A 13,852-nucleotide genomic window follows, 5' to 3' on the forward strand; every position below is an offset into this window, starting at 1 on the left:
GCCCCCGAAGCCTCACCTCCATCCTGGCTGCCCCATGGAAGACAGCCAGGATGGGGAGGAGGATGGAGGGCAAGTTTCCCCCCCCCCCAAGCCTTGTCCCCAGCCCAACAGTCTCCCAAAGGGATAGCTGGGCTGTGGAGGGGGAAGATGGGCGGGTGCTCTCCCCATCTCGGCTGCCTCTCAAGTGACCATCCGAGCTGTGGACCCTACATTTTACCTCAATTTATCCATGGGTCATATCAAAACCCCTAATTTTGGCACCAGAACCTGCCCTCGACTTATACGTGACATCAACTTTATTTATCTAAGTAACATCATTTTGATATTTGCTGGTAATCATCAGAAAAGTAATGTTAAAGGGAAAAAGACATATTCTGAACATGGGTTGCTGCCCAGGTTTTCTCTGCAATGGAGTGTTTTTGTGTAGCTAAAACTAAAAATTCTAGTTGTGATGCACCAAAAACTAACAAGTCCCAGAATCGTTTGTGCCTAAGTAAAATTGATCTCAGGGACAGTTTGAGATAATACAAAGTGAGATACGCAGGCCCAAGATAGATGCAAAAAAGAGCCCCGGTGGCACAATTAAATGCCTGTACTTCAGCCACTCACGCACAAACCACAAGGTTGTGAGTTCAAAACCAGCCAGGGGCTAAGGGTCGACTCAGCCTGGTATCCCTCCAAGGTCGCTAAAATGAGTACCCAGCTTGTTGTGGGCAATTAGCTTACACTTTGTAAACCACTTAATACATCAGTAAGCAGTATAGAAATGTACTTGCTATTGCTTGCTTGCTAAAATGGTCCACCCACACCCAGCAGACTTCTGTATTTGGTTATCTTTATACATCATGCATGAAAAAGGGACTGTATTTTTTCATTCATTTTTTTTATTGTACATAAATCATACAAACAAAAGAAAAGGAGATGGCACTATGTGGGGGTGAAGGGGGCTTTGTTGCAAGTTGTACTAGAACTCTATAATGATGCTTGATCATTAGCAGCAGCTCAATGGAATCGTCTTACGATCTTGGATCTTTCTGTATTTCCACTCTATCTACTCAATTGTGCACTTTCAGCTCCAGGACAGAATAATAAAGGCTTATTTGGAAATCACAGTCTGCTGCTGCTTTGGGGTTTGTTTGTTTTTGCAGTACATTAAACAATGCATATTAAATCCTGCTAAATTAACCTTACACACACCCTTCTCTCCACCCAAAAATCCTAAAGTGAAAATATAGGTGTTGTTTATTTTTTAGAACTTTATAAGTCTTGAACAGAGTTTTATCGCTTTCACTTTGTTGGTCAGGTAATACAGCCCAGCCATGATGAGTACTCTAATCAACTGGTCTATCATGGCCTCTGGAGTCAGTTCTGAGTGCGAAGTTTTCCAGTAGTTCAATGCCTGAGCCACTTTTTCTTCTAATAAAAGAGCCCTAATAACAAAAGTATATGGAGAAAAATTATTGACCACTTGAGATTACTTAAAACTACAAGGAGATACACCAATGAAACACAAAATATGTAAGGAAATGTTGACTGAAAATTCAAAACTTCAAAAATACATTGTTCACATTACTAACCTGTTGTGTTCAATAGATTTGATGGTAGAAGTCTCGATTTGCAGCTTTTCACAAAAAAATTGAAAATGTTCAAAGGGAATATTGTTAGCAATTGTCTTCAATACTTTTTCCAAGATCTTTTCTAGAATAAAAACATTGATTATGTTACACAAACTGCAGTTTTATATGACATACTACTGAGGCAAAGTCCAGATAAGTACTAAAGGGCATTGCTCTTTTAAGAGCTAGTAGAGACTTGGGGGTGAAACAGACTGCTTCAAGCCGCTTCTTCCAAAGGCGGATTGGGGCTACGGCAACCGCACTTCATGGCCCCAATCCACCTTGAAGTCACCTGAAAAAGAAGCAGCAAAGAGCTACTCCTTTTTCTGGCAGCAAGTTGCTGGAAGCCAGTTTTAAGATGCTCCAGTGCTATATTATTATAGGTACTATAATGTATAATGTATTTTCCCTGGAAGATGATTAACCATCCATTATGAAGCCAAGCCCTCCCTCCAGTCCATCTGCCTTGGTCCAGGCCTTGGAGGTAGAGAGGAACTGCTGGACCTCTTACCCTTTCCCTCCACCACTCCCTTCTCCTTTTGTGTCATGTCTTTTTAGATTGTAAGCCCAAGGGCAGGGGACTGTCTAATTAAAAAGATTTTATGTACAGCACTGTGTATATTTACAGCGCTTCATAAATAAAGGTTAATAATAATAATAATAATAATAATAATAATAATAATAATAATAATAATACTAGTATAAGTCCTTTCCGACTGAGACACAACAGAGAAATCAATCCCCACCAGGAAATAAAGCAGTCATAGACCAAAATGGATCTAGCCAAATTGTATCCTTTGATGGATGCGCTGGATAGAAGACTAGGTACTATAATGCTGCTTTGCTGATGTAACTAAAAAGTGTAGACAGGACTTAAGTGGCATTTAATACTATTGATACCCCAAGGTCTGGCCCTCTGCACCCCTCCTCTTTTCAATATCAAGTTGATATCAAAAGGGATGTTTTAGACATGTAGCCGAGAAGGCATCCCCAGTGCAAGAAACTTGCCATATGATATACAAACATCTGTGACTATATAAAAAGATCCAACTGGATCAGCATGGGGGAAGCTCAAGAGCACCTAGCTGGAATAGACGAATCAAGATTGGAATCTAAATAATCCCTTAATTGATAGGAGTGATGGTGGGTGATAGATCTGGTGTTTGCAAAAGAACAAAAGTCTGACATACTTCCCACTAGAGGAGGTACTCCATTATACAGAGACACTTGCACTAATTGTCCAGCTATTTATAAGTTCCCTTCTCATTCGTCTCTGCTGGAAACATAATTTTAAACCCAAAATCGGCTCCAGGATAAGTTTCGCCCTATACCAAAGGCACCCCCAATTTGGCCTCTCTTGAAATTCAGACAGACACTCTGTCAGACATCTTGCTTGACTCCACCGTATTGCTGGCAGCTGCTGAGCTATTTCATTCCACGGTGTTCCCTGACTGGAGCCCCACTTCTGGAATTGGTACAGTATTACCGTCTACAGTCCTTAAAGTCATTATCTGCTGCCACCTTTTATATCATTTGTTCTTGTGAATGAGTGTGAATTTGCTTTTGTGTGAGTGGTTCTTCCCTTTTACAAATATATTTGGACCTTGCATTCTGGAGCTCTGTTTCTTGGAAATGGTATATACAGGTTTGATCCCTGCTTTGAGTTGCCCAAGCCCTCTCGGCTACTACAATTGAGCTAATAAAATTCCTCTATTAAATATTGGTTGTGGGTGCCCTCTCAGGACCTGGCATTTTGAGTAACACTATCATATTGTTAATAGCAATCTACTTCACTGCAAATGTACTACTGGAAGACCTCGGATGGACTAAGGAAAGGGGAGGGGGCAATTTCTGTTTGTTTCAAATGCTGATAAAAGGCACTTAATTTTCCCTATGTCTGCCTAGCATTTACATTAATCTGGAATATGATGGGATAAAGAAAGAGTAGAGAGGTCATTGTATGGACAAAGATGATGGGGCCAGACAACAAAGAAGATTTTCCATAGATTTCTTCACTTACAGCTGAATTTGAAGAATGTGAAGGAAAGTAATTACAACATTGTAAGAATAGAGACAATCACAAAACAAGGTTAGGTGTGTCTAAGAAAGGCATCTCAAGTCTAAAAATTCTGGTACCTTAGGGCACATTAAGAAATAATTTATTTTGGGGTTTTTAAAAAATTATGTTAGGCATGTCAGACTGTATACATTGTGAGATAATTAGTGATATTGCAAGAAATATAAACTTACCATCTCTTCTGTCAGCACTTTCTAAGTAATGTGTTATGGGCAACAGTTGTTTTCCTTTACAGACTTCTACTGGAGGTCTGATCAGAATATTTCCATCAAAATTTATATCCTTCAATCCCAGGAGAAGGTGCATATCACTAGGCAAATGCAGCATCTTGTTTTCTCACAAAACAAAGTATGTAGCATTAATATTTGCATTACGTTAGACAGAAACATTGGTGGCCATAAATAAACAACTCAATCCTATTTTTTACAGATTTTCAGAACCATTGGTGACTTCTATGAAAGGAGGCTTTTAGGGTGTTTTTGAAGAAGCAGTTCAAAGACAATATGTAAGTAAAGTAATATGAAGTAAATTTTAAGTGTGGTTAATATCAAATGTTGCACACTTTCAAGGAGGATATTTTCTCTTAGAAGTGTGTCATTCTTCTTTATAGTCTCTGTGACTTACAATTATGGGATTTTCTGTGCTATGCAGACCATCTTTGGAAACTTCTAAAGCTAGATGTCTTCAGCTGAGGGTCCAGCCCCCTTCTACTGCACATGACAAATGTGGTCCCTGCTCTAACTTCCTCAGTTCCCTTTCATCTGCCATCATAGCTACATCATAGGGAACTTTGTGCATTACTCTTCTTCAGCTTATTTTTTTCCCTTGACTCTTCTCCAGTTTATGACATCTGCAGCATAATTAAAAGAAGTGTGTAAATAGGAAAGAAGATCCCCCAGAAGGACAGCTATTCTAAGTGCCACCTTTGCTTGGGGGAAGCCTTGTTGTGGACAAGTACTTCCACTGTAGAGCCTTTTCCCAGCAGACCTGTTGGAACAGGGCTTCACATCTTAAAACCCTTCCCTGGGAATTGACTATAAACACAGCTGATCTCACAGGGCAAGTATTCACAAAGGGAAGCTCAAGTAATTATAAAGTCATTGGCATGCATGTAGGCATAAATATCAAAGGATTGCATCTTAATATGGAAACAAAGGTAGGTTTGTTGGTATTAATTGCTATTTTCAGTAATCATAGTTCCCAACATCTGTCTGCAAACAAAAGAAATGAAACATGTCTTCATGCTCCATATGATGTGAAATTTTTAAATGGTTCTGTGAACCGCTTTGATCGTCTCGGAAGAGCGGTATATAAATAAAGCATATTATTATTATTATTATTATTATTATTATTATTAGACATTGTTCATGCAATATATATCACAGTTATTTGTGGTTCTTTGTGATCTCTGTGAGCAGGGAATTGGCTATTAGCACAACTGATCTCACCATCCAAATTAGGCCTCTTTTCACAACCTCTATGGGCATTGTTTCACACACTTTAGTGCCATCAGCTTCCAATGGATTGAGCTAGTTCTAGTACTAACAAGACCTATCTTGCTCATCAGGGAACCTTGGTATTGTCAACTTCAGATTAAGCCTGGCACTGCTTGAAGTTATCAGCACTATGCAAATCTGTGTGGATTCTGTCTGAAGACTGCTGCTTCTGTTCATAAGAATCAATCCAGTTCTGCTACTGTTTTATTACATTATCTGTCACTCAAAGGAGTTGTTGTATCTGTCATTTTGACAGTACTGTCTGTTCCAGTTTTTCCAGTTGCTGTGAGCTGTAATGATGTGGCCTCAGCCTTGTCTGTGTCTGGTTCTTCCATTCCTATTCTAGAATGCTCTAAGAAGATATTCTCCTGGAGTTAAACCTGACAGATCTCCAGTGTTTGGGATTGCATTTAGAAAGTGGGGTGCTCAATCAGTCTTCCATGCACACATCAGCAAGACATAGATCTAACACTCCTAGCCATCTCTCCATCATGTCACACATGTCCAGGTTGCCAGTTTGTCAGTGCTTACCTAGCACACTGCAAGAACCATCTCATCTTTACACACAGGAGTCTCCTCTTAATTGTGCTCCTCCCCTACCTCCACCACAGATACTCTTATGAATATTGGGTGTGTCTTCCACCAGGCTGGTACAGTTACCACTAATAGAGACTGGTAGAGACCCTATTATCTATATCCACCACTACCAAGTTCTGTTTGTAGTTATGGATGTGAATTCTGAGGCTCACTGGTCCTGAGAGTCCCACCACTGGCATCTCTTGCCGCATATACCTCATTCCCATGTGGTCAACAGCCTCTTCTAGATCAACCAGCTTCCACCAGATCAGTCGGTGAGTCTCCAGCTCCTTCGCCACCCCTTTTGCAACCTCAGGCTTTTCCTTTTCCCTCAATTTTGAAAGGAACAATCTCTTCTTTCTGTGACCATTTCAGATGTATTGATGGGCAGTCACTCTCTCTCTCTCTTCTAATTCTTCAAGTTCTAGTTCTGAAGACTCCAATTCTAAACAGTCTCCTTCTTCTCTTCCATTGAATCAATTGTCAAACCTAAATGTGGCTGGCCAAGACCCTCCATCTCCGCTGGATAAAATTTGTTCAAATACTGATCAGGTGCTGAGAATGGGTAAAGATTTGAAACTGAAAATTCAGTAGCCATCTACAACAATTAATCCAGTTGTTTATCATATCAACTTCAAAGCTCATCCTCCAGCAGCTATTCCATTTCTGCCTGCTTTGATGAGTGTTGCTTAGAAGTCACCTTAATTGACCCAGTGGATATTGCTGTCAAACCTGTTTGTGGGTGTTCTGTTTTCCATCCTGAAACCCTTGAGTTCAATGGATGTGTCTACTCACAGTTAGGGAGCACAAATGGAACTCAGTTGTCAGAGGTACTTGGTCTCTCAAGAGAAGAGCCTTCATCAGCTTTCTCAAGCTACTTGCTGTGGTCCAAGCTTTCTGATTATTCAAACTCTACCTTGCCAAACATCATAGTCAGGTCATAACAGAAAACACAATGCTTTTTGTTTTTGTTTTTATCAAGCAAGAAGGCACCTGGATTCTTCTCAGTTTTACCATTATTTTCTAGGATTGGTATATATTGGGGGACATAACTCCTATTGCAGTTTACCTTGCAGGGAAGGAAAACATTCTGGCCAATGTTCATAGCAGATTGCAAAACCAGTCTCACAAGTAGAATCTGCTTCCTCAAACCCTCCATGAGGTATTTGACTATTGAGTCCATCCAAAGGTGAACCTATTTGCCAGCATAGACAACCATCAGGGCCCTCACTACTGCAGCCAGGTACCGCCTTGATCAGGAGCAAGAGGGGATGTGTTTCTTTTTTTACTGGAAAAGTCATGTCCTCTACACTTTGCCTTCTTTCCCACTCATCACCAGGGTTCTGGCAAAGATCAGGGATGAAGATGCCGGGTGTATTCTAGTAACACCTTGGTGGTCTTGACAGCTGTGCTTTGCCACGCTCTTGCACCTGACTCAGCATAGCTTTCAGAAACTCCTATTCTGTAATGACCTCCTCACCCAAACTAATGGTTGGACTTGACACCCTTGATCTCATGGCTTGGGAGATATTCTCTCAGAGGTATTTACCATCCTTCACTTTGCACATAGACCATCAATCAGGAAGTTGTACAGCTATAAGTAGAGGTGTTTCCTCAGTTTTCTCAGCGACATTCATGTGGATTGGCACCAAGTGTCAATTAATCATATCTTCAGTTCTTGTCTTCCTTGGCTTTGCAGGGACTCTCCATCGCTTTGATAACTTTGTAAGCTGCCCTCTCGGCCTTCGTTCGACCTTGAAACTTCCCTTTTTGGTTCATGCATCCTTTGATTAAGCTTTTCTTCAAACCTTTCCTTCTGCTCCTGCTTGGGACTTATGGCTGGTTCTCTCCCTGTTATAGAGACATTCTTTTTAACCCCATGCTTCATGAGGCTTATGGCTCCTCACATGGAAGACTGTGTTCCTTGTGGCCATCCCTTCTACCAGAAGATCAAGTGATCTGGCTGTTTTGTAGGTAGACCTGCCATTCTTCCAATTCAACAATGACAAGATGGTCCTGTTTCCAAATGTTACATTCCTCCCAAAATGACCTCCTCACTCCTCCTTTCATTTGTCTCTGTAGCTCTTGCTTCTGACTTTCTTCCCAAATTTGTCCACAGATGACTCACACACTTGGCACATGCTGGATGACAGATGTGTCTTCATCTTCTACACTGATGGGATAAAGTACTTCAGGAAATCTTGTAGACTTTTTGTCTGATGTGGAACTCATAGGCAAGGTTGTCAAGTTTCCTTGCAGTGGATTTCAAAGTGGCTGGCTACTACCTTTTCATTATCCAACCAGATTTCCAGAAAACCAGAGTCTTCCTCTATTCATTCTCATTCCACAAGAGCTGGCTCTACTTCCTCAGCATTCTTGGTTGATGTGCAGATAAAGACTAGCTGTCATGCAGTCACTTGGGCTCAAACATTTACCTTTGTAAAGTACTATAGGCTTGATATTGTGGCCAGAAATACTACTTCCTTTGGTTTGTCTGTGCTTCATTCATCATGAGCATAGTCTCACCCTCCATCCAGGTGTGTATAGCTTCCTAATTTCTGATATGTGTGAGTCACAGAGACCACAAAGAAGAAGAACAGGTTACTTATCTGGATCTGTGGTTGTTCGAATGGTCATCTATGAACTCATACAATTCACCTCCCATCTATTGCTGTGCTTCCTTGGTTACTGACTGCTGTGGCAAACATGAAACTGAAGAGGTTTGAATGGTAACTGTACTGAACATGCACAGTAAGGAGGGGGCTCAGCCAAAGAGATCTAGCTCTACAAGTTTCCAAACACAGTCTACAGAAGCACAGAGAATCCCTTATATGTGAGTTCACAGATGACCACTCAAAGAACCAGTTATAGGTAAGTAACCTGCTTTTATTAATATCTCTGTCTTCTTTCCATTTCTGTGTTCATCTGCTTTAATCTGGGGGACATTTAGAGCATGGAATACTGTATTCTTCTAGATGCATTAATATAATTCCAAATAGGGATCTCAATGGGTAGCATGTGTAGTTTTGCATATGGAACTTGATGCTATTTTCTGTTCCAAGTGTAGAAAACTTTCTAGATTTTTGCACAAGTTCTGCTGTCACTGTATTACTTTTATATCTGACTTTCCCTATGATATTGCACATAATGCTTACCTCTGAGATCAAGGCGCTGTAAATTAAAGAGTGATGAAAATCTTGAGGGAAGCTTTGTTAAGCAATTGTTGTTTGCTATTAGAGTGATTAGCGTTTTTATTTCCCCTATACTTTCTGGTATTTCTTGTAATTCATTATAAGATATATCAAGCTCTTTAAGGACCACCAGTCTGGATATCTCTGCTGAAAGTGATTTTAACTGAGGATTAAAAAATGGGGGAAAATAGTTACAACATTAGATATTTATACAGAGAAGTTATTTATGTCAAGACCCAAGCCCACAGTTGGACCACATTTTACTGCCTTGAGCAACCACTGGCTTTTATTGACAAATAATACTTTCATTAACACTATCACTAGTATGACAACATATTCTACCACAACTGAAGGCAACAAGTGAGCACAGCAGATGCAAAATAGTTTTCATGCTGGATACTTCTATCCTCCAACACCTGCTTCCTGAAGTGACTGCCTTACTCTGCTAATGGTAGATTTAGCCCGAATTGTGCAACACAGATGTACTTCTGTTAAAGCTTACAGTACATGTCTGTGATCTGAACAAAGAGAGACCTAAGCTATTCTCTGCTATAAATCTAATTGTGTCTGGCCCCAATTTTATGAGGCTCTCAAGGCTTCATTGGCATGCATTGGTGAGAGCAAAGAATAACATCTGACATTAAATTCTTCAGTTCCTCCCAAGGTTAGCAATCGTCTGTACCTTTAAGAGGATTGAAAGTTGCTCAGACAAAGCATTTTTGCTATGAGGTGTACACAATCTTCGTGCCACTGTTTTTTCCCCCTGAATCTAAATGATAATCTCATTTAGAGTAGATCCATTTAAACAGCGAGTTTGCATAAATGTTGACTATTAAACAATTGATTCTCTGGGTTTACTCCAACTGGGAATAGCAAATGAATATAGGCACTTGTCAACTGTTTAGCACTAGTTGGCTTCAGTCAAACTGTAATGATTTACAATCACTAGGTCCCTTTTTAAAAATCCTCAAGCACCTCCACCTCCAACAAGGGAATTTCTTATTCCAAGTCTTGCATTTGTGTGAAACTGCACCATCACTAGGGCTATGGCCATGAATTGTAGTAGTTTAGGACACAGTGTATATGATTCTCCCGTCACATGTTTTCATGTCTCACCCACCTATTTTATTCATTCTACTGGCAAATATGTTTCGCTAATGTATTGCTGGAGTTCTGCTGGCATATCTATGACAATCTGATGACGGGATTGAATTTCTGCCAAATCTGCTTCAGTACTGAAGAAGATGGGACAACCTCTATTGTGTGTGCTATGCTATACTGAGCCATTTACTACCAGTTGATTTACTAGAAAGCTGCTAAACCACTGCCCCCAAGTCATTCTGCATCTGCTGAAGAGGAAAGGAAGTATCTGGCTATGTCCCTGTCTCTAGTTGCACATTAATTACATCATTTGCTGAGGTCTCTGTGGCTAATGCAATCACTTTTCATCTGGCTACAGGTGCTTCTCCAATCCTCCTGCTTTCCATGAAGCAGGGAATGCCCATGGATGGAGCTTAAACAGCTGTCTGGTAAGTCTAGTTTGGGGGGGCTCTGATTGTTGCAGAGGGAAGAAGGGAATACCAACCTTTGCAGCAACCAAAATAGACACATGCAGGTGTAAGATTTACTCACACCTGCATAAGTAGATTGAAGAATACTGTTGTGGCTTTTAGGACAACTGACAAGTGCATTTGGGTGCCCTTTATACAAGCAATTCCTGCAATTCTCTGACAGTATAACAGTCAGCAGCATACCTAGTGGGATGCTCAAACAATCTCTTCCCCACTTCCTGAACTGGGCACTCCATCCTCTCCATAATCCCATAATTTCACAGCTGGAGCATCTGACTTCATGAATCTTAATAGGCCATAAATATGAAGTTATCTATGGCATAAACCTCTATATTCTAAGTAACATTATTACCTTTAATCCATTTTTCTGGCACAGGGTTAATTTCTGCAGTGATGAAATTTGGCAAATTTCACTTGGAAAAGATGCAAAATGGTTGTTTGACAGATTTAACTCTTTTAGTTCTAGCAGCTCCTTAATTTCTGAGGGAATGAACTGTATCTTGTTTTCAGAAAGATCAAGTACCTTAAGTCGATTTAGAGCACATAACTCTCGGGGAAACAAAATAAATTTGTTATGGTGTAAAAGCAAAACTCGAAGAGAGTACATTTTTTGCACGTTTGTTGGAATACTACTTATTTGATTGTGACTTAGGTCGAAGTAACTTAATCTTGAAAGAGTGGAAAAGTGTATGGAAAAGGATGGCAGTTTGTTCTTGCTCAAATTTAAATACTGCAAAATTTTAATGAATGAAATTTCAGTAGTTATTTCTGAAATATAATTTCCACTAAGATTTAGATGTTTAAGAGCCACCAGTGCACACAGTCCCATTGGAAACAAGGCCAACTTGTTGCAGCTCAAGTCAATTCTGGTGATTTCTGTACAACTTTTAATTTCGACCGGGATATACATTAAAGCATTGTCTGATACCTCTAAGATGGAAAGCTCTTTAATGTATGCTATTTGTTCGTCTAATAAGATCAGTTGATTTCTGTTTAGGTAGAGTTCCTTTAAATGTTTTAGTTTGAACAGGTTGTTGGGAAGCTTTTTAAATTGGTTGTCACTGAGGCTGAGACGTTCCAGTGTAGTACATTTGCAAATATTATCAGTAATGTTTTTAAATAAGTTTTTGGCAAGATTGAGCTCTTGAAGCTTTTGCAAGTTCTCTACTTTATCGGATAGGCTTTCTAACTGGTTATCATCTAGTCTCAGTTTTTCTAACTGTACTAGCTGAAACAGCTGGACAGGCAAAAATAGCAGCTTGTTGCTGCTTAGTGAAAGTTCTTTTAGTTTTCTTAGTTCTTTAATTTCCTTCGGCAAACTTTGGATCTGATTTTCTGTCAAGCTGAGTTTGCTTAGATTTGGAAGGTAACAGAGAGCCTTTGGGAATATTGTCATCTTGTTGGCATTTAAATAGAGGACATTCAGATTTTCCATGTTAGTCAAACTCTCTATCTGAGTTACTTTATTTCCATTGAGGTCTAAAATTTCCAGGTTCCTCAGGTTTTTTAAACCAGATGGAAACATTTCAATGTTGTTATGGCTGAGCAGAAGGTACTTAAGTTTTGAAAGTTTTGAAAGTTCATCTGGGAGCCATGATATTTGGTTATGGCTGAGGTTTAAAGTTCTAAGGTTTCGAAGGAAGCATATTTCAGGAGGCAACGATGTTAACTGATTTCCTTCCATGGATAATATTTCTATGTTTGTCAACTGTTTTATCTCTTTTGGTATGGTTTTGATTTCATTATTGTTCAAGTACAAATAATTAAGCATTTTGATGTCAAATATCCCTGTGGGAATTTCAATCAGCGCTTTAGCATTTAATTGAACTGTAAAGTCATCAAGCATCATTTCAGAGAGCGCATCTATGGATAACTTTTGGGGTATTGTAGCACTCTCTATAGAGTGCAGTAAGCTTTTTCTAGCTTGCACTTCCAAATAATCTGTAGGAAGGTCACTTAAGCCTTCAGCATACAAATAAGCAATAAGGTCAGTATCCTTGGTTTCAGACATCAAAATTGCTGATATCTTCTTAATGCTTTCTAGTTTCTCTGCAGAAGGCAAGGCATCTTTTTCTGGATCGCTTTGAGACCCCCCTGAAAAACTTTTGGACAGTTTATCCTGAGATTCACCTGACTTTTCTTCATACAAACTGCTTGTTGAAATATCTGTCATGTCAATAGTTGATAGTGATTGTGAAGTATCTGGTTTTGGACTTGACCCAAGAATTTCGGAATCTTGCCCAGTGTCACTTTTAAGCCCAGTACTTGATTCAGTTTCATCCTGATTGCCCTCATGTAACGAACTTGAAGATTTTCCAGGTGTATTCAGTTTTTCAACAGATTGTATTCTCCCATTTACAGGATCTTCTGTAATTCCTTTGGAATTTATATTAGCGGCCTGTTTCTCCTCCATTCCACCAGACATACTTTCCAAAATAAAATTTCAATGAAATGCGTGTTCTAACCTTTTATAAGTAAAAAAAGAAAGAAAGAAAACAAACAAAAAAGCTCATGAAATAGTATGTAGTGGGTTTAATTATAAAGAAGATGACATCAAAATGGCTAGTGATATAGTAACATAAAACCTAAAATATTTACAGCTCAAATTATCTGAGATTATGTTTCAACAACAGCTAACAAAATGCATATTGAGGAGGCTGGTGTATTAACATTTTAAAATCTCGATTAGGATTTCTTTGTATTATTAAATGACTTGTTTCCACACCATATTTATAAGCCTAGATGTTAGGATAATTGCCTAGAAACTGTAATTACACAGGCTTTTGCAAGTATATTCAGATGCACTATGTACAACAAGGCTTATGTCTTAGTAATGACATTTAAAACTTCAGCCCTACAATGTAATTTTGTATTCATCTTACATGAAAACTGAATGGTGCTTACTCACGTATAAATGTGTACAGGTTTGCAGCATTAGAGTTCTTTCTCTCTGAGGATCTTTGTTTTAATAGCAAAAATTGCAGTATAAAAAGCCTATTGTAACCCTGCCATCATGTTAATCTCACCTGACAGAATTCCCAACTGCCGCTACAATTCAAAGGGAAGTTCCATTCCAGAACAGTCTTGAATGCCCCATTTCTCTCCTCACATCAACAAGTAACTAGGAATTTCAGTTGTGCTTAGATGTTTGGCAGACATTTAGACCGCAGCTTCACAACATGTCAGCTTGCCCTAAAGGATTGTTTCTGTCAGGTGTTGCTCATTAGTGTTGCATTGCATTACAGTGATGATGACCTTGATCAACACATACCTCCAAATGCCATCAGCTGAGATAACCTATCAGCTGGTACAATCAGATGACAAG

The 13,852-nt window shown here is 39.4% G+C and overlaps 1 protein-coding gene across 3 annotated transcripts; it reads right to left on the reverse strand.

The window, feature by feature from the left end:
- Positions 1-928: 928 nt before the first annotated feature.
- On the reverse strand, positions 929-13,540 carry LRRD1 (leucine rich repeats and death domain containing 1). 3 transcript variants are annotated; one of them, XM_042475460.1, is made up of 6 exons: positions 13,432-13,540; positions 10,880-12,992; positions 8,921-9,119; positions 3,867-4,028; positions 1,578-1,698; positions 929-1,430 (listed from the first exon to the last, which is right to left on the reverse strand). In XM_042475460.1, exons 2-6 carry the CDS (start codon positions 12,950-12,952, stop codon positions 1,250-1,252), a joined length of 2,736 nt encoding a protein of 911 aa, XP_042331394.1. In that variant the 5' UTR covers positions 12,953-12,992; positions 13,432-13,540; the 3' UTR covers positions 929-1,249. The 3 variants fall into 3 exon arrangements, with proteins under 3 accessions (XP_042331394.1, XP_042331393.1, XP_042331395.1); XM_042475459.1 differs by having other exon boundaries at positions 13,436-13,531; XM_042475461.1 differs by having other exon boundaries at positions 10,880-12,987; positions 13,436-13,470.
- Positions 13,541-13,852: the final 312 nt, after the last annotated feature.

The sequence above is a fragment of the Sceloporus undulatus genome, chromosome 6, assembly GCF_019175285.1.
Source record: "Sceloporus undulatus isolate JIND9_A2432 ecotype Alabama chromosome 6, SceUnd_v1.1, whole genome shotgun sequence".
NCBI lineage: Eukaryota > Metazoa > Chordata > Lepidosauria > Squamata > Phrynosomatidae > Sceloporus > Sceloporus undulatus.